Below are 26,317 nucleotides of genomic sequence, written 5' to 3'. Positions count from 1 at the left end.
GTATTGCTGAATCCACATTGCCAATATTTTGTTGAGGATTTTACCATCTATGTTCATCAGATATACTGGCATGTAATTTTCTTTTTTTGTTGTGTCTTTACCTGGCTTTGGAATTAGGATGATAGTGGCTGCATAAAAAGAGTTTGGAAGTCTTCCTTCTTCATGAATTTTTTTGAATAGTTTGAGAAGGACAGGAGGTGGTTCTTCTTTAAGTGTTTAGTAAAATCCACCTGGTCCAGGACTTTTGTGTGCTTGGAGTTGTTTTTATTACTGTTTCAATTTCACTGGTTGTTATCTGTCTATTTAGGCTTTCTGTTTTTCCTTGATTCAGTTTTGGAAGATTGTATATTTCAGGAAATTTGTTCATTTCACCTAGGATGTTCAATTTCTTGGCACTAGTTTTTCATAGTAATTTCTTACATTCCTTTCTATTTCTGTGGTATAGGTTGTAACTTCTCCTTTTTCACTTCTGATTTTATTTTTTGGGTCCCTTCTCTTTTTCTTTTGATGAGACTGGTTAAAGATTTGTCAATTTTGTTTATCTTTTCAAAGAACCAGCTCCTAGAATTTATTAATGCTTTGAATATTTTTTTTAGTCTCTATGTCATTTAATTCTGCTCTGAATTTGATTATTTCCTTCCTTCTACTCATTCTGGGCTTCTGGGCTTTGTTCCTCTAGTTCTTGTAGATGTAGGGCTAGGTTGTTGATTTGAGATTATTCTATCTTCCTTAGGTAGGCCTGTATTGCTATGAACTTCCCTCTCAGGACTGACTTCGCTGTGTCCCACAGTTTTGGGTTGCTTTGTGTTCATTTTCATTTGTTTCCAGGTACTTTTTAAGTTCCTCCTTGATCTCATTGTTAACCCATTCATTATTTAGTAGCATGTTATTCAGTTTCCATGTATCTGAATGTTTTTGAGTTTTTTCCTTGAGGATGGTTTCTAGTTTCAAGTCATTGTTATCAGAGCACATGCTTGATACCATTTCAATTTTCTTGAATTTGTTGAGGCTTGTTTTGTGTCCTACCATGTGGCCTATCTTTGAAAATGTTCCATATGTTTTTGAGAAGAATGCATATTTTGCTTCTTTGGGGTGAAAGTTTCTCTATATATCAATTAAGTCCATTTTATTTAGAGTGGCATTCAATGCCACACCATCTTTGTTGATTTTGCTTGGGAGATCTGTCCATTGTTGACAGTGGGGTGTTCAAATCCTGTATGATGACTGTGTTGCTGTCAATATCTAAGATTTTCCTTATATATTTGTGTGCTCCTGTGATGGGTGCATATGTTTACAAGGGTTATATCCTCTTGATGGACTACTCCATTAAGTATTATGTAGTGGGGTTTTTTGTCTCTTTTTATGGCCTTTGTTTTAAAGTCTATTTTGTCTGATATAAGTATGACAGATGGATTATTTAGTATTTTTTACTATTTTGCTTACAGAGACAATATGTATATGTGAAAGTAACCCAATTTTGGAATCAGACAGAACTGTGTTCAATCCTGATTCTGGTGTATTCTAATAGACTTTCTTACATTTTCAGAACCTCAGTTTTATCTAAAAGATAGTATAAGTAAAAATAATACCTACTCTAAAGGGTCTTGTTATATTCTTAAAAGAAAATGAGATAAGATATATATGGCATAGTACCTGGTAGATTGTAGGTACATTTTTTTTTGTTTTGAGTAGAAAAAATAGGTACTGCCTACCATCCGAAGTTCAGAGTATTCCTGGGAAATTGCAGCAGATCATTTGATAATAAAAGAACCAACTTTTTAGTGCCTAGTACATTCTGTAGGTGATTCATAAAAATTTGATGCATAAATCAATTTTTTTTACAAAAATCAAACTTTTTTTTTACAAAAAAGCTTATTTTTCTTTTCTTAGTTAAAAAAATGAATAGACCAACATCAAGTAAAAAAATGCAATTTCTTTTCTTCTGTATATCTAAACTGACCATTTTTCTTAATCATTCTAAAGCTAGATTGATTCCATTCAGTGTGGTATAAGAAGAATATTACAATAGCGCTTAACTACAGAGTCCTTTCATCAATTTACTATATATTAAAAACAATAATTACTCTGTGGAAAAAAAGTATCATCATTTCCTATTTTGCTATAACAAAATAGACTTAGAGAGAATAAAACAGTTACCCTAATGATGGTGGTGTAGTTCTAATAAACCAAAGTCATGTTCTTTGTATTATGTGGGGTATTTGTTATCTGAGTATTCATTATCTAAGTCCCTATAGATGAAAAGTTGTGCAAGAAAGCAACAATCATAACAATATCCTTAAATATTTCAACCATTTAAAAATTAGTCATGAAGCATTCCCCTTGGTGGAACATTACCATTGATCTCTTGCTACCAGTCAATAAATCTATTAATCTAATTGTATAAAATCAATTCAACAATAAATGTAAAACAATTTTAAAATGACAGTAAAGTACAAACCACAAAAGGTCCTGGATAGCAACAGTGGTCTTGAGAAAGAACACAGTTGGAGGAATCATACTACCTAATATGAAACTATACTATAAGGCCAAATAATAAAAACAGCATGGTACTGGCATAAAAACAGACACACTGATCAACAGAACAGGATAGAGAGCCCAGAAGTAAACCCACGCTTTTATATCAATCAATATTTGACAGAGGAAGAAAGCAGATACAATGGGCTAAAGATAGTTTATTCAATAAAGGGTGTTGGGAAAACTAGACAGGGCAGAAAAATGAAACTAGACCACTTTCTTATGCCAAACATGAGAATAAATTAAAAATGGATTAAAGACTTAAATGTTAAACCTGAAACCATAAAAATTCCTAGAAGAAAACATAGGCAGTAAAATCTCAGCCATTGCTCATAGCAATATTTTTCTAATATGTCTCCTCAGGCAAGGGAAACAAAAGGAAAAAAAAACAAATGGGACTGCATCAAACTAAAAAGGTTTTGCACAGCAATGGAAACCATCAACAAAATAAAAAAGAAAAACCCACTGAATGGGAGAACATATTTGCTAATACATTTGATGAGGAAAAATATCCACAATTTATAAAAGCTTATAAACAACTAAAAACATGGGCAAAGGACCCGAACAGGTATTCTTCAAGGAGGATATACAGATAGCTAACAGACATATAAAAGCATGCTCAACATCACTAATCATCAGAGAAATGCAAATTAAAACCACAATGAGATATCACCACACAATTGTCAGAATGGCTACTATTAATAAATTAACAAACAGTAAGTGCTGGTGAGGATGTGGAAAAAAGGGAACCCTTTTACGCTATCGGTGGGAGTATAGATTGGTGCGGCCACTGTGGAAAGCAGGATGGTGTTACCTCATAAAATTAAAAATTGAACTGCCTTAGGATTCAGTAATTCTGTTTCTGGGGGTTTATCTGAAGAACCCCAAAACATTAATTTGAGATAATATGAGCACCCAAATATGCATCACAGCATTATTTACAATTGCCAAGGTTAGGAAGCAGCCCAAGTGTCCACTAGCAGATGAGCAGATGAAACAACTATGGGACATTTACACAATAGAATACTACTAGACCATAAAAAAGAAAAAGTTACCCTTTGTGACAGCATGGATGGACCTGGAGAATATGCTAAGTGAAATAAACTAGTCAGAGAAAGACAAATATCATCTGATTTCACTCATATGTGGAATCTAATGAATAAATTGAATTAACATGCAAATAGAGACGGCCTGATAGGTAGCAGGTGGCTAGCTCTGGAGAAGGATGGTTGGGGGGTGGAGGGATCGAGCACAAAAAGGGCATGGACATGGACATGGGCATGGACAACAGTGTGGTGACTGTGGGGGGAGGGAGGTGGGGGGAGGTGGAAGAGGGTATAAGGGAGTTAAATGGTAATGGAAAAAATACAATGAAAAAAGTTTAAGGAACATCATAAATCTCAAAAAATCTTCCTAGATGTCTAATCAACAAACATGTCTCTGCAGCTCCGAGTTCAGAAGATGAGCGACCTGTGTTACATAGCACCTAGAGCAGTGGGAAGTCAGCTGTATGCTGGGTGGCTCTTACTGGTGTTGCGGAAATAGCTCAGGATATTTCCCCACATGTATTCCATTTTACTGTTTTTATTCATTAAGTAAAAAGTTTATTTTCTAAAATCTATTGAAATATTCTAAGGGAACTTCTGATTTATTGGAAATGCAAAAAGTTAGGTTCTCAGAGGAAACTAACAGAAATGGCAGCTTGCATGTTATGAATGTACATATGAATTGTTCCATTATGTAGCCAAGTATGCACTGATTAGGAAAGAATGTAGACGTCTCTAAAATTTCTGAAAAAGTCAATAAATATTCTAGTTTTTATGTATTGCTTAAAGTTAAGAATTAAAGTAGGAAATGACTTCTGTTCTCTTTTGAAATAGTGCTCCTTATGGACAGTCAAAAGCTAGTACAAGAATTAATCACACCACTTGCAAGGCCTATCTGAGAAGACACATTTGAAGAAGTTATGGTAGACATGTGTAAAATAAAAAGACATACAGATTTGTGGGTTTTGGGTTTTCTTAGTTAGGTAAAGTGCTTATGACAACATTATTTCTTCTGGGTGGAAAAGGTACTGACAATGAGAGGTTTACTTGGTACAGTTTGGGGAAACAATGACTTAAATGCATTAGTAATCAATACCGCTGCATAAATTACTTTTAGAAAATGGTTCATCCTAACTTCTCAGTCAGCTCCCTAGTCTTTCTGAGACTTGATTACTCCTTTGGCTTTCTCCTCACAACTGGAAAGCCTGCCTGGCCCCTGGGGAACCTTGCATTGTGGAGGAGCCTCTTCCATGAAGTGCTAGTTTTGAATTCTACTTAGAGCTTTCAAAAATGTGCATCTGCCCTTAGACTATAAAATGCTGTGGGTAAAACAACCTGATTTGGACTCATTATTAAGAAATATCCAAAACTTAACTAAGAGAAAGGTATTTAAGGTGTGACCACAGTCCCAGGAAGGGCTGATTTTAACAAATGTCTGAGAATGTACGTTGGCCACACTGTTCACAACAAACACCTTGAGGGGTAAGACATACGTTTCCAGAGGGCTACTGTCACAAAACACCTTGGAACTTCTCTTCAGGCACTGCAGTCAGAATGACTTTAGGAACTATACATTATCACGTAGTCATGACCAATTTTATACCAAAAAAATTACACGGCCTGACAATCAACAAGTTTAGTCTTCTGGCTCGGCTTCAAAATACTTCCTGTCTTTTTCTCAAAACAAAAGCAAACATCCAAACAAAAGTACTATTAATGGATGATATTTTGTACTGAAAATAGTCAAAAGAAAGTACAATGGGCCTGGGAAACATTTTACTTTTGTAATGAAAAAACTATTAAAGATAAATAATCTTAAGACAATAACTTCTGAATGTCTAAGTGATTTTATATTTGTTAAAAATAGTGCCTAACTTCACTTTGAAGCCTACATTACCTGCTTACCCAAAAATATGTGTAAGCCTACAAAAATATGAACACAGTGATAGATCATACAAGATACAGGAACAGGTGTAGCATGGAAATTATAAACTGGGAGAATAAAAATAAAAAGCATTAAAAATAGACTAAATATACACTTAAGAAACCTGCTAATCAGGTAGCTAATGCCATATTTTCTGGTAATAATTAAGTGGGTACCTTAGGCATCTAACTTTGAGTCTGTTTAGGTAGAAAGCATTTGCTTTTGTTTATGTTTGGAAAAATTAAATGTTTTATTAACCCATAAAATTAATTACTCCCTAATATTTAGTTACTAATATTTTGGCTCCAGGGCAAACTTTTAAGAAGTTATATTTAAAGACAACAAAGAAAAATAGAGATTTTTAGTACCAGATGTCTGGGAAGATACCATTTGGATTTGAGCTACTTAAATTTGCAATCATGTATTTATACATCTAACAGAGCTTCTGTTTCCCCCAGAAACAGAAAATTAACTAGCTTTGTAGCATCTTCCTTGATCTGCCACCCATGCCCTGAGGATTAGAGACTCCACCTGAGCTTGTTTTACAAGCATAACAGAAAAAATTAATCTCTGCTGGCAGTGCTCCCACTGGGATACTGATGAATAATGATATCCCTCTTTTGCTGCCCTCTCAGTCCACTACAAAAGCCACTCTAACCCAGCAACGTGGAAACTGCTGAAACCATTCCAGCTGTGGATTAGCAGGCAGTCAGGCATCCATCTGCTCCGTGTGAATCAAGAGAAAGCAAACATGCATTCTTATGGCTAAAGTCATATTCAAACCCATTATCATCTTACAGGAACATACACACACACTTGTTTATCTATCTATCTATCTATCTATCTATCTATCTATCTATCTATCTACTATCTACATCCCTACCTACTTACCTACCTACCTATCTAGTCAGTAATAGGCAATCCCACACTATATAAGCTAAAGTAACCTAAATCCTCAGTTTGCATTTTCTTGGGGCTTTAAATGTTAGACAACAAAGTACATGTTCAGAGGTTATAAAATATAGCTCTTCAGTTTGGTACTTATATGGGGCTGCTTAACTACAAATTAAATTTCAAGAGTGCAATATGAGAATACACCAGGCATATACATATTCCAGGATCTCAAATGTAGCAACCGACTACTTGTTTTGGCAGTTTCTGACCAAGCGTCAGACAGAGGAAGTATGGCCTTTATTTTCACTCTGCTTTATTTTACTGAAACACAGATGTACTCTGTATTTGTGGACTCTTGCCCTGTACGAAAAGGAAAGGACCATTGTTTTTGGTCTACAAATAGCAAAACTGAGATTATCAGGACTCTATTAGCTCTTTGTTAACGAGCGCTCGAGCACTTTAATATGCCCATAATATGATGATGACTGATGTTTATGGTGCTAGCTCCAGGACTTGGAAAGATCTTTAAGGATCTTCTGAATGATGGAAGAAAATGTTCACAGCACAGTTCTAAGAGTATTTTATAGCATTAAATTCTGAAATTCATATATGATACATATCTATACATTCTATTACCAAAAAATTTTTAAATAATCATCACACCATACTTCAAGTCAATAATAATGATAGGACACAAGCTCACCGAACTTTTAAGTTCTAGTCTAGTATCACCCATATCACTTTGGTGTGAGTCCCAAGGTCCTACTTATCTTTCCTGTTCTCTAATTTTAGTTGCATACACTGCTTATATCCATGCCTTAATGATTCTTTCCTCTCTCACTGTTTACAAAAATAACAGTAGTTCAAGGTTACAACCTTTGCTTTCAGTCCGGCAGAAAAATAAGTGCCAACTCATCACTGGTTTTGCAAGAGTTTATCTGTTCATCTGTCAGTAGAAGATGATACCTGCTTGGCATTTGTCTTACATGTTTGTTGACACTATTTAATAAATAAGAGAAAATAATGGGAGAAATAGACAGAAAACTGTACTTGAAAAATAACTAAATAAAAGAAAAAATAAATAACAGAAAATATCTACATAGACAGTATGGAAGATCAAAATATAAAAAGGTGAAATGCGCATATATAGAAGAATTCTCCATTACCAATGGAAATACTTTAAAACTGAGATTATAGTATTTCTGCCTAACTGCATTATTCTTCTAAATTATATACAAAATAACAAACGGATCATAAAAACGTACAGAACTTGTATCTTAGGATAATGACATTTGAAAATCACTCTTACTTTCCAGATTTGTTATTTTTTAAAGCAAAATGTGTTCTAACTTTCTGATGTAGTCAAATTTCTGACACGGTTATATTCTATTGGACTGTCAGCTGGAAAACATTGTAAACTAAGTGGAGTCCTTTTTTAGGAGAATGTAAGTTAAAAAAAAATGCAGATAAAATAATACCACTCTAATGAATACCATATATACGTATTTATTTGGTAGTAACAACAAAAATTTTCAGAATAAGTTTAAGTATGGGAATGGGATACATCCATTTCTTTGGGCTGAGAAATCCAAAGACAGCCAGCTTATGATATATTACTGGAGCAGAAATTCCCCCAGGCTTCTGCTTTGTGTAGGATGGCTCGGCATAAAGTGTTCACTTTAGTCTTTCTTACAGTGGAAAGACTATAGTCTGGTAAGAATTAATAAAGGTCTACTAGTTAGATCTTTTCCTTGAAGGAGCTTTTCAAAACTATGCAGCTAATTAGTAAGTGATCCTTTATTTTTTAACAGGGCAAGCATAAATATCTCAATGGTAGAATGAGCATATGGGGTTATATGAGAACAAATAAAAACACTTTTTCTACTGATTCTCTTTCAAAAACTTAAGTTGAGGTTTATTACAAATAATTTATTCTTAAAGAAATACTGGTCTTTTTAGTAAACTTTTGCAGTCTTTTTTTTTTTTTTTGCTATTATAATTAACTCTGGAATGAGCATCTGTGTATATATACTATCTTGACAATACACTTGTTTCCTTAGGATAGCTTCCTAAAAATGGAGTGGACATTGGTTAAAGCGTTTTTTAAAACAGTTCTCCCACCATCAAAAAAATGCTATTTTGAATTCCAACAATTTAATATGCTAAAGAGATTACTATTTTATTCATTATACTATTACAGTTCTCCTAATTTTTCCCCTTTTGCCCCTCTCTACCTGGAACCTTTCATTCCCTCCAGCAGCCCCGTCCCTGTAGTTCATGTCCATGGGTCATGCATATAAATTCTTTGGCTTCTCTGTTTCCTATACCGTTCTTAACACCCCTCTATCTTTGTTGTACCTACCAATTTATACTTAATCCCTACACTTGCCCCACCTTCCCTCTCCCAAATGTAACCCTCTGAATGATTTCCATATCTATGGTTCTGTTCCGGTTCTGCTTCTTTGCTTAGGTTTTTTTTTTTTTTTTTTTGGTGGGGGGTGGATTTAGAATTTTCATTTAATTTCTTCATTTCATTTCATTTCATTTTTTACTGTTCAAGTACAATTGTCTCCATTTTCACCCCACCACAGTCCCCAGTCCCCCTTATCCCCACCTCCCACCCTCGAACCTACTCCCTTTGGTTTTGTCTATGTGTCCCTTATATATGTTCCTTGATGGACCTTCCCTATTTTCTGCCATTACCCCTCCCCCACCTCTGGTTACTGTCAGTTTGTTATTCATTTCAATGTCTCTGGTTTTATTTTGCTTGCTTGTTTTGTTGATTAGTTCCACTTCTAGGTGAGATCATATGGTACTTGTCTTTCACTGTCTGACTTATTTCACTTAGCATAATGCTCTCCAGTTCTATCTATGCTGTTGGGTAGAAAACAGCAGTAAAATGAAAAGGGAACCAAACATATGGGAAAATATATTTGCCACTGATAACTCAGACAAGGGTTTGATCTCCAAAATATATAAAGAGCTCACATGATTCCATTCCAGCAAGACAAACAATTCAATTAAAAAATGGGCAAGGGACTTGAACAGACACTTTTCCAAAGAGGACATAGAGTCCAGAGACATGTGAAAGGATGCTCAGCATCATTAGCCATCAGAGACATGCAAATTAAAACCACGGGATACCACTTCACAACTGTCAGAATGACCACCATAAACAAATCAACAAACAATAAGTGCAGAGAGGTTGTGGAGAAAAGGGAACCCTAGTGCACTGTTGGTGGGAATGCAGACTGGTTCAGCCACTGTGGAAAACAGTATGGAATTTCCTCAGAAAACTAAAAATGGAACTGCCTTTTGATCCAGCAATACCCTGTTGGGATTATACCCTAAGAGTCCCCAAACACCAATGCTTAGTTTGTTTTTTTAGATTTAATTGTTGATAGTTGTGAACTTATTGCCATTTTAATGTTCATAGTTTTGATCTTCTTTTTCTTAAGTAACTCCCTTGAACATTTTATATACTAATAGCATGGTGATGATAAACTCTTTTAGCTTTACCTTGTCTGGGAAGCACTTTATCTGCCCTTCAATTTTAAATGATAGCCTTCCTGGATAGAGTAATCTAAGTTGTAAGGTCTTTGCCTTTTATCACTTTGAACACTTCCTGCCAGTCTGTTCTTGCCTGCAAAGTCTCTTTTGAGAAATCAGCTGACAGACAGTCTTACGGGAACTCTTTATAGGCAACTAGCTTTTCTTTTGTTGTTTTTTATTTTTAAAGATTTTTATTTATTTATTTTTAGAAAGGAGGAGGGAGGGAGAGAAACATCAATGTGTGGTTGCCTCTTGAACCCCCTCCACTGGGGAATGGCCCACAACCCAGGCATATACCTTAGACTGGCAATCAAACCAGCGACCCTTTGGTTTGCAGGCTGGCATTAAATCCACTGAGCCACACCAGCCAGGGCTGTCTTGCTGCTTTTAAGATTCTCTCTTTATCTTTAACCTTTGGCAATTTAATTATGATGTGTCTTGGTGTGGTCCTCTTTGAGTTCAACTTTTTTGGGACTCTCTGTGCTTCCTGGACGTCTATGTCCATTTCTTTCACCGAATTATGGAAAGTCTTCTTTCACCATTGTTTCAAATAAATTTTCAATTTCTTCCTCTTTCTGTTCTTCTGGCATCTCTATGATTCAAATGTTGGTACTTTTGAAGATATACCAAAAATTACTTAGCCTATCCTTGATTTTCTGGATTCGTTTTACTTTTTGTTGTTCTGATGGAATGTTTTTTTTCTTTCTTATGTTCCAAATCATTCATTTGATTCTCAGCTTCATCCCCTCCACTGTTGGTCCATTATAAATTTTTCTCTATTTCAACTAGTGTAACCTTCATTTCTGTTTGGGTCTTTTTTATGCTGTTGAAGTACCCAATGAGTTCCTTGGGCATCCTAATAACCAGTGCTTTGAATTTTGCATTTGACAGATTGCTTATCTCCAGTCTTTTCCTGGAACTTTATTCCATTCTTTCATTTAGGCCATATTTCTTTGTCTCCTCATTTTGGCAGCCTCCCTGTGCTTTTTTCTGTGTATTAGGTAGAGCTGCTTTGACGTCCGGTCTCAGTAGTGTGGTCCATCTGGATGAATGTGGGTTCTTTAATTCTTCGGTTGTTGAACTTTCATACAGCTCGATTTTCTGATAATTCTGGGTGATAGTAATTTTGTAGTCTCGTTGTAATTTTTGCTGTGGTTGTGCGAGGAGGTGAGCCTGCACCTCCATTTTGGCTGGAAGTTTGTAAGTTGTTATTTAATGCCATATTTTCACTTTATCCACGGAGTCACAGTGGTGGTTGTTTTTTTAATTTACTGATTAAAAAATTAAAATACATTCCCCTTTTGACTATTATAATATTAACAAATAATGCTTCTGAAATTTTATAGAGACATGCATATATATTATAATTTTATAGAGATATGCATATATATATTATATTTTTATGTAGGCAAATCCATGTCCGTTTCTAATTTCTTAAATTCCTTTATGCTTTTTGTGTTCCCTCCTCTCCCCTATTTTAAAATTTTGACATTATTCTTGGTTTTAAATTGTAATCTGACTGAAATTTGTTCTACTTTATGCTATGAAATTAGAATCTAATTTTAGTATTTTTCCTAAACATCATACAATTTACCCAACAATATGTGTAGAATAAACTACCCTTTAATGAACAATTTTATGATGTTTTCTTTTTATTGGTTAGTGCTTCACAGTTAAATGAGATGTGTCTCACCAGCGTGTGACCGCTGTCCTCGGGGGCGGGGAAGGGGGCATTCCTGGCACCGAACAGCACTAGCTCCATGCAGTGCCAGACGGAGGCTACTCTCACTTCAAATTATACTGCAGCTGGACTCACAAAATCTCATGTGGCATGCTAAGGAACCCAAATTTAATTCGTGAGATTTTATTAATAGAAGCAGATAATAATATTTGTTCTACATTGATAAGTTTTATAAAATCCACTATTAGAAACTATTTTAATATTAAATTACAATTAATGAAAACTAGCAATAACAGATATGAATGACTATAACATGGTAGGCAACGTATTGAGGCTTGACACACATTATATTATTTAATCTTCCCCTCTTTTATGCAGGAGCATGGAGCTCAGAGAAACTAAGCGACTTACCCAAGGTCATACAGTTAGGAAGTGATGGAGTCATGTGTGTGTGACTCCACAGCCCATGTTCTTAATAACTAGACTTTCAGCATACTCTAAGCATGCTGGTACAACTTACACTTTCAAAATAGTTAATATCAAGCTATATCAAACTATAACTGCTTTTTAGACATAGGTCTTTTCCTTCTTGAAGGCAGGGACCATACCTTAATTATTAATACTTTTGCACCTAACACAGGCACTAAATAAATACGTGTTGGTCTCGTGAAGATGTGTTTAAGAACATCTGCAGAATAGTAATATGTGTAGAAGAGATTAAGTTTCCAAATAAGAGAAAATGAAGGACAAGCAAGAAAACGTGTAACAAGGGAGGCAAAGAAGAAATTGCAGTAGAAGAAAGAGATCAGAAAAGTACAGAATAAGAAACAGAATAAACTTTACTTCATTAGAAATTTAATGAAGTAATGCTTTGTCTATTTTTTTAAAATGGTGATTTTTGAAAGCGTATATTTTACAAAAGCCTAGACTTTAAATATGCCCCCCCACCCCACTAGGTATTATATTAAATAATGTGGTATTTGCCTAATTATTCAGGAAAAGAAACTACTAAATACCACAGCCCAACTATATTGGCATTACTAATGAACCAGATTGAGTTGACCAGAGCTTTAACTGCAACTGAATGAAGAGAAATTTTTCGGGTAAATATATGCCTAATAAAACGGACAATTTGATTTGCCTGGTTTTTCTCTCAGCCAGGTTCCCAATGTCTTCCCAGCTGTTTTACAGTTTTCTGTATAGTTCCAAAAGAAAGAACATTTTTTTTCTTACTAATACGATTCCTCATAGATTTCAAGTCCAAGTTCCTAATTCAAAGAAGTGCTAATCCATTTGCAAAGCATCTTAGTGAAAGAGTAATCACCCAGACATAATCACTATTACGAATCATAATTACTTTATGATTTCTTCTAATCACTAAGTGGTTTTGAGTAACTATAAATAGATGAGCACTCTTAGGAGCATAGACTTTGGTCTGGAAGCCAGGGCAATGTCTCATTAAGGACTCCCAGAGCTTTTTTATTTGGAGGTATGATGATGTGGCAGTGGGGAATCATGACTTTTATAGACTTTGCCACTCCCCCACGGTATGCTAAAACCCAGAGCCATGGCCTCTAGTAAAATATTAACTCAAGGAGAAAGAAAGAGAGAACAAGGGAGTAGGGGCAAAACAACCTATGAAAGAAAACTCAGAAAATGACACTGTGATCAAGGAAACCAAGATCTCTCAAATGAAGTTCCCATATGTTCTTTTTCTGTTTTTTTTGTTAAAGCAAAAATAAAACTCACCAAAGGATACGTACTAGCATAAGGGGAAAGCTGTACTTGGTGTCAAAAGGGAAGCAAGATGCTGTACTTTTCTTTATTCCTCCAAATACTAATAATGAAATAAAAAGTTTATTAGTGAGATCAGCAAGGCTGGCACTTCTGATAGAGACTAAGTGTTCTGGACCCCACCAAAATGTAAAGGTGTCTAGAGCACCAATGTGCAATGGGTGTGCTGCAAGAATTTTTAAACCATGCAATACCTGACTAGTCAGGGACACTGACCTCCTTTCCCTTAGATTGTCACCTGAAAAAATAATAATACAATAATAGCCATAAGAACCATAAACATATAGGTCTTATAATATATGAGTTATATCCTATTGTTCACATTGCATAATAAAGTGGAGTCTGGTCAATTCTTGGTACCAGAAATGCTTCTATATAAGTGTAAGATTGGTACCTGATTTTTTAAAAAAGTCACTCTGGAGCAAAGGGTGGGCAATTCTATTATTACTATTTTTTGTGAATCAATAAAAATGATATCTATTTTGCTTTGTTAGCAAAAAATTCATTTTTGGTGTGCTAAAGAATTTTAGTAGTTAGTTTATGTGTGCCATGAGATGAAAAAGGTTGAAAATCGCTGGTCTAGAGTATGACAGTCTTGAATGCAAAACATAAATAATAAACCTAAACTAAAACAACACAAAACAAAAACCAAACCGGATCAAGGTTGGATATGTTTGAATGCTTATCTTCTACCTTACTAGATCTTCACACTGTGATGATAGAGAGAGTAAATGACTTGCCACTTACATAAAGAAAGTAAAAGGACAAGGTGCGATTTGAACCCATGTTTCCAAAACGCAAACACCATACCCATTCCACCACACCGTATCTGCGTCGGTCTATCAGGGGTCTTTGCCCACATTTACTGGTCTTTCCCCACCTCCTCAGTTTCAACTAACTCATGACTTTGCTTCTTAGTTAATGAGAAAAATTAAAGCAAACGAAAGTGGATTTCTTCATTACCCTACCACCCCAACGTCCTTGCATCTACATTGCAGTGCTGTCTTTTCCTGTTAAAATGGAAACTGTCTCTGCTTCTACCAAAGGCCAGAAGCCTTCTCCTTCTCAATTTACATGATTCCTATTTCATTTTCTTAAGAACTTTGCTCTACAACAGTACTATTTCCCTCTCTATAAGATCATTTCTATAAGCATACAAACCTGCTATAACATCTTAAAAAAAAGAAATTGATATCTATTATTCCCCCCTCGCCAGCTCCATTTAAGAATTAGCTATATTTGCTGTCTCTGTTTTCTTAAAACTCATTCCCTGTTGAGTCCTCTCAAATAAGGCTTTTTTGTTTCCTATCACTCTACTCAAATGACACCTTAAAGACCTTTAGAATCTCCAGCAAGTCAAATGATTAATGTCAGCTCTCCTCCAGTCCCTACCAATAGTCTTTTACTAAGTTAATCACCATCCTCTTCCTGAGATACTTTCCCCCTCTACGGTTTCAGGACACTGCATTATCCTGAAGGGTTTCCTTCTCACATACAGGTCCTCATTCTAGGTATTCTTTGCTGGTCCACATTCCACTCCTTCTCTCCTACCCTCAACATTCTAGAGTGCCCAGACCTCAACCTTCAGATCTCTTGTCAATACTCACTGCCCAGATGATCTCAACCAACTTCATGACTGAAATTCTAAGCACCATCCATTTGCTTGTCACCAGAGCCTGCTCTTTACCCAGACTTCACCTCTCACTGAGTTCTTCAGGCCAAAAGCCCAGACATCTTTATTTCCTCTGTTGACTCCTAACTATCTTCAACACATCCTGAGTCCAACTATTAGTCATCATTTTAATTTCTGACCAGTCTATCTAAGCCATTTTCCCTCATCTGTACTTTCTGCAATAATTATTTGTCTATGAAGGAGCCAGAGCAGTCTTTGCAGAATAAAAAATATCACATCACCCTTTTTATTGAAATCCCTCCAAAGACTTTTCTGAGACTTAGGATAAAATCCATACTCCTCAGTAAGGCTGTAGGTGACTCAGCCACTGTCTACCATGGTCTCCCAGTGCTTATTCCACTCTCGACACACTGGCTTTTGTGCTGTTCCTCAACCTGATAAGTGGCTCCTGCCCCACGGCCTATTTGCATGTTACTCCCTCTGCCTACAAATTCTTCCCCAAGGCTTGCTCAGTTAAGTCACTCAGTGATTTTTTTGGAAATATACAGCCTCCTCTGGTTACCTTCACACTCTTGTTTTATTTTTTCCAATTAAAAAAAAAAACTTTTCAGTTACAGTTGACATTTAATCTAATATTACATTCAGGTATACAACATAGTGGCTAGATATTTATATAAATTGTCTTATTAAAAATATCATATCCTTTTTACACTTGAAATTATGTAAAATGTTTACTTGTTTACTTGCTTGTTTATGAGCCCCACTATAAGTATAAGGTCCACAAGTACTGGAATTTTAGCAGCCTAGTTTGCTGTTATATTCCATGCCTGGAACATAGAATGCGCTCAATAATAACTATTATTAAATAATAATAGCTAACATTTACTGAGTACTATAAATGAGCAAAGGACTGTTCTGTCCAATAAGATTGTGATTTTATTGTGTTTTTATACATTATACATAAAGAGAAAGTTAACCTAATGGAATGATAGTTAACCTAAAAAGTTGTATGTCCCTCAGCACCAAAGAGTATTTCTACGATTATTTTTCTTTTTGAAATGAAATATTTCCAAAATAATGTAGTACTGTAGGGCTCTGCTTCTACTACTTGGGGGTTAGAAAGGACATTTAGGATGTTTACTCTTTCTTTTGCTCTGTTCCACAGAACTGAAACCCATAGACATGCAGTAGGCTTTAAGTACTGAGAAGGATCAGTTATTTTTCTCCTTGACTGCTTTGTGACCATAAAAGGCAAGGTGGTCTATGTATTTAAACAGTATGATGGCATTCTTTGTGCTGGGAAGTATCAGGACAGGAACCTGGAACCTTTTGGAGCATTTCTGGCCACCAATATTAACTGAGAAAGCAAATAGCGCTGATTTCTGAACTGCTCCACCTGCTGGAGTGATGTGACCCTAATGATGATTTTAGAGAACTCAAACTTCATCGAGATGAAATTAGAGACATTTTGAGCAGAAACCAATTTCTAGCAAAAGAAAGTTAGATTGTAAAATATAGGTTTTATCCAATGTTAAAGTTTCCATTCATTGTTCACTTATTTTTTTTAAGTGTAAACTATTCTGTTTACTCAAAGCAGAATGAAGTGACAAATAGCTAGGATTTAGGAGAGTTTATGCCTAGCAAGCAAATCTTCAATGTTATTTTCATTAAATTTTTACTTTCACAATGTGATTGTATGAGTACTGACAATTATAAATAATTATGATAATAAATTATTTTCAAAACCAAACTAATAATGATTTTCTTTGCCCAATGATTCACGATAGGGTTCCCTGAAAAGCCAAGTACCCTGGGATTTTATAAATATAACTCAATTCATACAAAACCTTTCAAGATTATATTTACAATTTAAAAGTGCCAAAATGAAGTCGCACTCTGTAATTGCTCTTATATGACTCTCAGGTGTGTGGTGGTCCACTCCTGCCCACAGGCAGGGCTGGAAACGCTGACTTTTGGAGAGAACAACGTCAGCAACTCTTAAGCCTGGAAGGCCGTAAATGTGAGTAAACACTTCCCATGCACAGGTGAAGCTGTAATAATCAGTAAAAGCAGATGAGACAGACATATTCAGCACAAGCCTCTTCCTCTATTTTTATGATGCTCTTTGGGCTCTAACACAAATCTCCTTTAAAAGATATGGGTCTGTCTTCTATTTCTTCAGTATTCCCGTAAGTACACTGAATATTGGATAGAACACTTAGGAAATCTTAATAAATGTTAACAAGCCCAAGTATTTTTTATACATAGCTCAGGCTGAGAAGGTTAATGGTGTACCCTTCCTATGAATCTTACTAAGTTTAAATAAAAGGGCAAAATAAGAAGCAAGGAAGAGGAAAAAGAAAAGTACAAATCAGCAAAGGGGAAAAAAAGAGAAGGGCATTTAAAAGGTGGCTAGTATGGTATGAATTCTTATTTGATTTTTGCCCTTTCCCTGTTGGGAGCTGAGTTTTTTATACTATTTTCCCATACTGATTGTGTCATCTTGGATAATACTTGGTCTTTGTTATTTGAAAAAATGAGCAAGTTAAACTAGGTGACAATGACAGAAATATTAAGGCTATTCACACCCTGGTATCTAAACTCATTTCTCAATTAACAACCTTATTTAACTGCCAACCTTTAGAATACTAGTAATTGACAGTTGTTATTCTGTGGGACAGTTTATGAAGCCAAAGGTAATTTCAAAAAATTGAGAATTTATAACAGGACAAATTTCAGATGCCATATTTTACACTCATGAGAACACAATCACCTTGAAATCTTTAGAGCAATCTACTGAATCACAACAAGACATATCTGGGACTTTCAGCAACAAAGAATATTTCACTTTGTAATGTGGAAAGCTTATAAAAGTGCAGAAAGCTAGAAGGAAGCTAAGAAAGAAAGAAGAATAGAGAAGGTCTCAAGGGAAAGAGATCGAGAGAAATAGGTACTTTTTTTCAAGGCATTTTACCATCTGTGCCTCTCCAAAGATGCCAGGCAGCTCCCCAGCCTGAGGGTGAGGGGAGCCTTCTCGCACCCCCTGGAAGACAGCCCATCAGGTTTCCCCAGTAGGAAGATGGAGAGCGGCAGATGGGATCTTGCAATTGTCAGGAGGTTATTTGGAAATGCAAGGCCATGAGGTTGGTGGTGTTCACTGTTACTCAGTTAACCTTTCCTTCCTTTCATTTTTCCTTTAATGAACTCTTTAATTTAACATGCTGGGTCCCCTACCAATACTATTCATATCTTCTTGTCCTTTTTATTTTCTTCATTTTAAATTTCTCTTTCTTTTAAAAAAATTCTTGCTTATTTTTTCCAATTACATGTTTTAAGAAAGATACATTTGCATTTTTCTATAAAAAATTTTGTAGCTGTGCTCCAAACAGAACAAAATTCAAGCAGTGAAAATGTTATATTATTGAAAAATGTTCTATATGTGGGCAGAGCAAAGAATCAGTATGCTTCTACAGAAAGCACTATAGAAAAGTACCAAATTAAAAAATTTACTGATATGTAAAAATCGTATTACTCTGGTCCTTTTCTAAATTTGGAATGGCTGTTTTATATTATTAACACACAAAACTCAATCTTTCCACTGATATCCAAGACTTTGTGGAAAAGTAACATTTTTGTAATTTTTCAAGTTGGACATTAGATATGTAATGTCCTATTTCTGTGTAGTCATGAGAGAACCATAATAACTGTGTATGTCTTTAAGAATATTTTTGGAAAATTATAGAGACAGAATATATTTGGGACATGTTTTGCTTTATTTCTAAGCTCTTAATATGATAGCAAGCATCTTCTGAAAGATGTATTCAAGTAAATTTTCTCTAACTTCGTAATCTTTTCATTTCTGTTGCTGTGTACTGAGCACAGCAGATCGCGGCCGCTGTTCGCCATGACGACAGGCACTTTCTCCTCTGGACCTGCGCTTGCAGGGCCAACATCATTAAGAGATTCTTCAAATTACTTTTTAAATGTCCCTTTCCCTTGGGATTTTCACTTACATCTAATTAGACTACTTACTCTATGCCATGTAATCCCTGTTGCCAAAACTGCTAAATGCTTCCATAAGTAGGAGAAGGGCATTAATGGAGCAAGACAGATGTAATGTCACTGGTTAAAAATAGAAGTGTGAAGCAGATGCCTTAATTATAAAGCTTATTAATTCATGGTCTTAAAAAAACTCAGCAAGCATTCTTATAAAATACCTAACCTTTCCAAATAGCACTATATAGTTTAAAACTTAAAATATATGTTTTCAATAAGGATTATTGAAATAATCATTTTGCCAGTAATTAATGTCTGCACTTAATACCTATAATTATTAGTTACAAGGTCAGACATAATTTTAAAATAACTGTTTTTGACTGATGTTTTAAAAGTATATACCTTACATTTCTATTCTTAAATTTCTTTTTTTTGCAGTTGGAATTAAATGATAGGAAAGGAATTAATTATGTCTAGGAGAGGAAGGAAGGTTTGGAGAAGAGTTCTAAAGAGCTACTTTCTATAGAACCTGGAAAACTTAATTAATCTCATTAAAATTGAATTTTATCTTCTGTATATTAACATTTACCATCAAAGGCTGTTATAAATAATGTGTATTAAAATATCTTTGTAGTAGGTGCTCAATAAAAGGCAGTGGTTATTATTATTTAATGGATATACGGGAAAGACAAGATTTAAATATATGGGTTATTATTATAGAATAACATTAGTGAAGACAGAGAGTCTCAATATAGTTTTTGGCCTTACACCCAGAACACAGCATTTTACTATCATTTAAAAGCAATGGCATCTCAAAATGTATCCAGAAAGAGTTCAATTTCTTGGGAGGAAGAGAAAGCAAAAGAAAGGTGTTAAAAGAGGTGTTACTAAAAAATAGACATCAGTGGAAGTGCATTTTCTTTTTCCGTGTTGACTGAAATAAAGACTTATATACAGGGTGGAGCAAAAGTAGGTTTAAAGTTGTATGTGAACGTTTATTCTTGTATTATTATTTATTAATTATTGTATTGTTTTTCATACAAATGACTTAAACCTACTTTTGCCACACCCTGTATAACAGAGTAATAATCAACAGGAATAAGCACACGTAAGTATAACAGCTGTTCCGTCTAAAGAAAGGAACCCCCCCCCCCGCCAATATTCTGATGGATAAAAATATTCCAAGTATCTAGTGGGCCAAGAGAGAAAAGAAACATGCCACAAAGTTCTAGTCATTGTCCTTGCCTTCCCTGATCTGTAATGGAATGGTCATCATCCATCACACCAAACATGACAGGCACAATTCCATCTCCTTTTCAGTTCTTTAGTAGTTTTATCATTAATAAATTCATTCCAGCCCTTTTCGAATCTATATATTTTTGGCCTATATTATATCCATCAATTGAAGTAATAAATTCTCTGAGTTTATTACTTGCAGGATCAGATGGAACTTTCTACTAATTGAAAAAGTTACTCTGTTCAAGATCTAAAGAGGGCCTCCCCTACTACAACCCATGACTGGAATTTCAGTTTCATCAACTCAAAGTCTTTGCCTTTCCAGACTGAAATGCCCTGTCCACATATCTTCTATCATTTGAGTAGCTCAGTTGGACTCACTCAAACGTCTCTATGATGTTCTTTGATGTGGGGCCAGGAGATTCGTATACAGCAAATCTCCTGCATAGGGAAAATTAATATGAAGGACAGAACACCATTATCTGTTTTATTTCAGAGACTGTTTCTGATGCTGGGCAATATTCTGCTGTCATTCTCAGAGCATCAGACTGAGTTGGTGACCTCTGTTTCTGTTAGTAACAACACCCGAGTGTGTTTTATAGTTTATTACCATGGCCCATAGTTTATCTGTGTACACACACACACACACACACACACACACACACAGAGTTTGCCAATAATGTTCTCTATTCTATCTCTTATCTCTGGACCCTAGACAGGGACAAGAGCCTCATACATTACAGGCTCAAAATAAGTATTTTTTTGAGTAAATCAATAATTATGTGTGAGTAGAAATGTAACTGATAAAATTTAATATAGACAAATGTAGAATAACATTGAGAATAAAACATCTAATTTATACATGTTTCTCTATCTGCTTGAGATACTAAGAATTTCATTTAGCACAGGCTCACTACTATTTGGAGGAGGTTAGTTTTCATCTTTAAACTCAGAAATTTCCTGTTGTCTCCATCCTTTGGTTAAAAGGGTGATATTATCAATATAATTCTGCAACCTTCAAGGCCAATCCCAACCATCCAAATGATAGAAGAACAAACAGGGTAGAATTCAGAAGATAGGGTATAAATGTAACTAATGTATGAAACAATTTTTAAAGATTTTATTTATTTATCTTTAGAGGGGAAGGGAAGGAGAGAGGGACAGAAATATTAATGTATGGTTGCCTCTCATGAGTCCCCTGCTGGGAACTGGCCTGCAACCCAGGCATGTGCCCTGACTGGGAATCGAACTGCAATCCTCTGGTTCGCAGGCCCGCACTCAATCTACTGAGCTATACCAGCCAGGGCTAATGTATGAAATTTTTAATCAAACCTGACAACCTTCTGCTATGAACCCAGTGTGAGAGGGCAGTCTACAGCTTCAAAAACACCGTGAAAGGAAGCATACCATGAAATAAATGATCTGATTAAATATTTCCTCTTATTTTTGAAAGAAAGTATCTTTTCTGGTAAGTATTAATATGGCAATAAAACTATAGTCCTACTCAAAAAATTCTAATTCTTATTTTAGAAAAGTTGATAGCAATATACAAAATGACCAGATAAAATCAAATTCATTTAAATAAAGGAAAAACAATTCTATGGCGAAGTACAAAATTCTAAATATGTGCATATATCTTCTCTAAAGACATGTCTAAAAAACATAGTAATTATCAGTTACAAATATATAGAACCTAGAGATCATTTGAAACTATGTTTTAATGTCAATTGAAGAGAAATAACAGGCTCATGTATATTTAAATGTTTGTTAGAAGTGCAACTCAATGTTCTAATACTCTTTTTTCCATTCTATGGTTATGGTCTCGATTATTTTTCTCTGCCAACAACAATCACACTGCAACACCTAACAAAATCTTAAACACCATAATTTCTACACTGTCACTGATATAACTTCTGCACAAAACTCAGAAGTTAAATATGTATCCTAAGAAATAGTGAGAACATCAGATTGTTAAAAATGTTACAGTAAGTTCAAAGCAATACCCAAGAAAATAGAAGCTTTTCCATTGTGATCTTCTCAGAAAACTTAAAGTGCCTCTTAATTAATAATTTAAAAGAAGTTTTAAAATGACTTTAGATGCATCAATGTTGTATCTTTAGTAAAAGGAGACACTGAAGTGGGTAAGTTATAATACTGAATTGTTCAAAAACGTAATGTGACATAATTAAGCATCATAAAACGAGACCGAGGGAATGGAAGGAGGCCTCTGGGACGCTAATGCCACCCCCGCTGCTTTTCTTTGCTCTGTGTTGTGCTTATCATCCTGTTCTCCAAGTCCCTGTCTTCTCCACTTCCTCCTCCTAGTGTCAAAACCACAAGGACACTAGTGTGCATTTTTGGAGATGACAGTAGAGGAGACAATGAGGTGCTGTGACCCACTTAGGGATCCTGGGTGTGGACACGGAAACCATGTAAAACCTTCTCACTGAAAAAATGATTTCAGAAGTTGCACTGTAATGACTTTAAATATAATCTTTTTTAAAAATTTATTTTATTATTTTTTTCAAAGATTTTATTCATTTATCCTTAGAGAGGTAGGGAAGGAGAGAGGGAGAGAAATATCAATGTATGGTTGCCTCTCCTGTGTCCCCTGCTGGGAACTGGCCTGCAACCCAGGCATGTGCCCTGACTGAGAATCGAACCACGATCCCTTAGTTCGTAGGCCCGAGCTCAATCCACTGAGCTACACCAGCCAGGGTACTTCAAATACGATCTTACTTTATTATTTAATGTTTCTCTGTTAGTACTCGTATGTTCTCTTTTAAACAAAGATGAATTCCTAGACAGGAAATGAACAAAACAGTGGCACCTGTAGACCTCATTGTCCATGGGAGTCCACAGTTCCACGCCCCAGTATCCTCATTCAAACAATTCTAAGACATTACAGGCTCAGACACTATAAGAAGTTCCAAGTTTCTTGGACTACACACCACAGGATAGAGAGACTGTATCACTGTTACTGTGAAATTATAAAGGGGTACCAGTGAACGTTACTTGTATAAATATACTATTGAGTTTATCTTACATATATTTGCAGACGATTTGTTTTAATTATTCACAAAAGAGTTGACTTAATTTTAATAAAAATATACTGTGAGATCAGCTAACTGGTTTTAGGCAGTGTAATGTTGGAAAGAAATAGGCCATTGAAAAGATGTGGACAGATCTCTTGTTCTGATCGATGCCTTTTCACTGAGAAGACTGAAGAAAATAAAGATTTAATTGCCTTTGTATACATTTTTTGACTATTTTAGTGGGGTTGAGGGGAGCACAGAATGTAATGGGCATATGGTTTTACCAACCTCTTTTACAAACAATGTGCACTCAGTCTTAACATGACATACTTTGTACCTTCCACTTCAGCACCCTCTCTCCCTCATTGTGTGTGTGTGTGTATGTGTGTATGTGTGTGGCATAAGAGGCAGCATAGGACAGTGGTTAAGAACCCAGACAGTGAAAAATTGCTAGAATAGCGCCTGGCATGTGAAAAGTACTTAAAGGTGTTAGCTATAATATATGAGTTCCCAAGGTAGACAAATACTTTTAAATATTGGATTAAATAAATATATCAAAGTAGGTAAGTATGAAAGAAATTTGTACTCTTAAATCTCACAGATATTAATTTAAGATGCTTTCCCAAACTGAGTAACCATTATTTTATTGTCTTTATCTCAGATAAATCCTATTTTTAAGAATCTCTGACTGGAAAATTATAAATAATGCTGCCTCATTCTTAGGGATCTAAAAAATTCATGTTTTTTAACATTCTTACTTCAGAAATGAATTTTTAGTTTTACACAAAAACCCCATTTTTCAATAGCTGCCTCTACTTTAATCCTCTATTCTTTTCTATAGAGCAAACAACAGAAAATTGATTAATCCATTCCATTCCATTCATCAGTTCATTAATAAATATTTTTGGACTCACTACAGCTATATGTAGCCTGATGTTGCACAAAATTTATGCACTAACTTCTCAAAGGGACAACAATGAAAAAGTGAAAAACTGTTGATGGGGTGTTAAAGCCTATTAAGAAAGATAAAGCAATAGGAGAGGCACAAAAACACTAATAAATAAGTAAACCACCTCACAATCAGTGAATTAATAAGAGAAGTTCCAGAAAGACTAATCCAGTGGTCCTAAACTTTTTTAAAAAGCACCAACACACCTTAGGGGTAAAATAATATATAGTATTTGCTTGTAACATACTATATTTTGCTGTGTATACTGTGCACTTTTTTGCTCAAATTTTTGAAGAAAAAAAATAAGGATGTGCATTATATATGGGTGGTGCTAATTTGTTACCAGTACATAACATTTCTTGTATCTTGTATCTGTTCTCATGTTTTGTGATTATTTATTACATAAAATTTGTTATACCATAGTATATTCAAAATAAATGCTAAAATTCCTTTATAATACAAAAAAATCTGAATATAAATAAATACAAAATTGAATTTAAAATTAAAAATGAAAGTTTTTTTTCCTGAAAGTTTGGGCCAAAAACGTGGGTGCAAAAACATATGTGCTAATAAAGTTATATGGAAATTATTACACTTAACCTCAACAAAGATAAAAATAAATAAATGAGGCATATATAATATGAAGAAAGGAAGATGAAAAAGTTTCTTCTAATAGTAACTTTAACTTCAGTTTTTTTAGAAGAGGGGGAAGCGAGGAGTTAAACAGCTTTTCTGGTATTCATTCTAAGAGAACTTAATCATGTGGATCCTTATGTAAAGAAATTTCAGTAACACCACGGTTCAAGGAGAATTACCCTAAAGAAGTAATAAGAAGGGCTTTCGATGATAATACAGAGAGATTATTATATTGAAGCTAGGGTGACCGCCTAGCTGCTGAGGATAGCCCAGTTTATACCTATTATCCTGGCTTAAATATTAATAGGGCCCCATTCCATTCTCAGGAGACCCAAGTTTGGATGATAAATTACATGGCCGCTTTATCCATAGGGAACTTGGTTCAGATATGTTGCTTTAGTGATCTTGTTTGACAGATGAAAGGACTTCATAAATAGTTTCTGCCAAATTTCAAGAGGAGCTGGATGGCAACAATTTAAGACTAAAATTAAGAGAAAGTATGGAATATATAAAATACAATCCCTTTATATTAAAAACAATGCAATAACAATATGAAACTCACACTTAGAATTGAAAGCAGTTCTTCAGTACTGCATTCAGGTTTCAAGCGCTCCTTGAACATTTTAACCGTTTGGTGCTTCAGATAATAATAAGAGGCAATTCGGCCATATGTCAGAGGCTCAATGGTCCGATTATCCTATTTCAAATGAAAGATAAAGTGACAGAGAAAAATTACAATAGAAGTGCATACATTTATAAAATTAAATCTTTCATATTGCAGTTGTTATTGCAACAATTGTGTTAAACTTTTGGTCACAACTAGAAGCAAAAGCCCTATTGTTAAAAAACTAGGCAAACTTTTCAATCGAAATGTATGTGACTGAGTCATACCTCTCCAATTTCAATACAATAGGAATGTTCCAATTCGACCAGAGACTTCTCAATCAGGTGAGACAGAAATTTGTTCACAGAGTCATGGCTCACATCACTCAAACTGTAGTAGCTGGAAAATAAGCAAGGTTTCAAGATATTTTCTATTGCTTCAGTTTCATATTGTTTTTTTCAGAATTAAAAGAAAACAATTACATTTATAGCAATTCAAAGAAATAAGGCAGATGTGAAAGCCATTCCATTTTATAGATCAGCATACCTGAACTAAGGTTTGTTGACACTGGTGAACACTGACAATACATTGAAAATATGTAAAATAAGCAGATAAAGTTCAGCACCACAATAAAAATATACCAACTTTCCACGCTCCAATCAAGATATATGAATGATGGCGGGATGGACAACAAAATGAAGACCCTTACGTATGCTGTGTGCCAGAGACTCACTTCAGATCATAAGACAAACACAGACTAAAAGTAAAGTGATGAAAAAAGATATTTCATGAAAATGGAGAC

General features: G+C 35.0%; 1 protein-coding gene across 2 annotated transcripts in view; it reads right to left on the bottom strand.

Moving 5' to 3' along the window:
• ASCC3 (activating signal cointegrator 1 complex subunit 3) overlaps window positions 1-26,317 on the bottom strand; it is a 301,569-nt gene that overhangs the window by 45,545 nt on the left and 229,707 nt on the right. For both annotated transcript variants that reach the window (XM_053664954.1, XM_053664955.1), the window contains exons 35-36: window positions 25,803-25,914; window positions 25,474-25,608 (exon numbers count right to left, since the gene is read on the bottom strand). In XM_053664954.1, the coding sequence (XP_053520929.1) occupies window positions 25,474-25,608; window positions 25,803-25,914 (247 nt within the window). The remainder of the gene's footprint in view (window positions 1-25,473; window positions 25,609-25,802; window positions 25,915-26,317) is intronic.

This window comes from Artibeus jamaicensis, unplaced genomic scaffold (genome assembly GCF_021234435.1).
Source record: "Artibeus jamaicensis isolate MK-2021 breed Jamaican fruit bat unplaced genomic scaffold, CSHL_Jam_final contig_387, whole genome shotgun sequence".
NCBI classification, from domain to species: Eukaryota; Metazoa; Chordata; class Mammalia; order Chiroptera; family Phyllostomidae; genus Artibeus; species Artibeus jamaicensis.
Note: the sequence above shows the minus strand (reverse complement) of the source record. Positions and strands in the feature narration are given on the sequence as shown.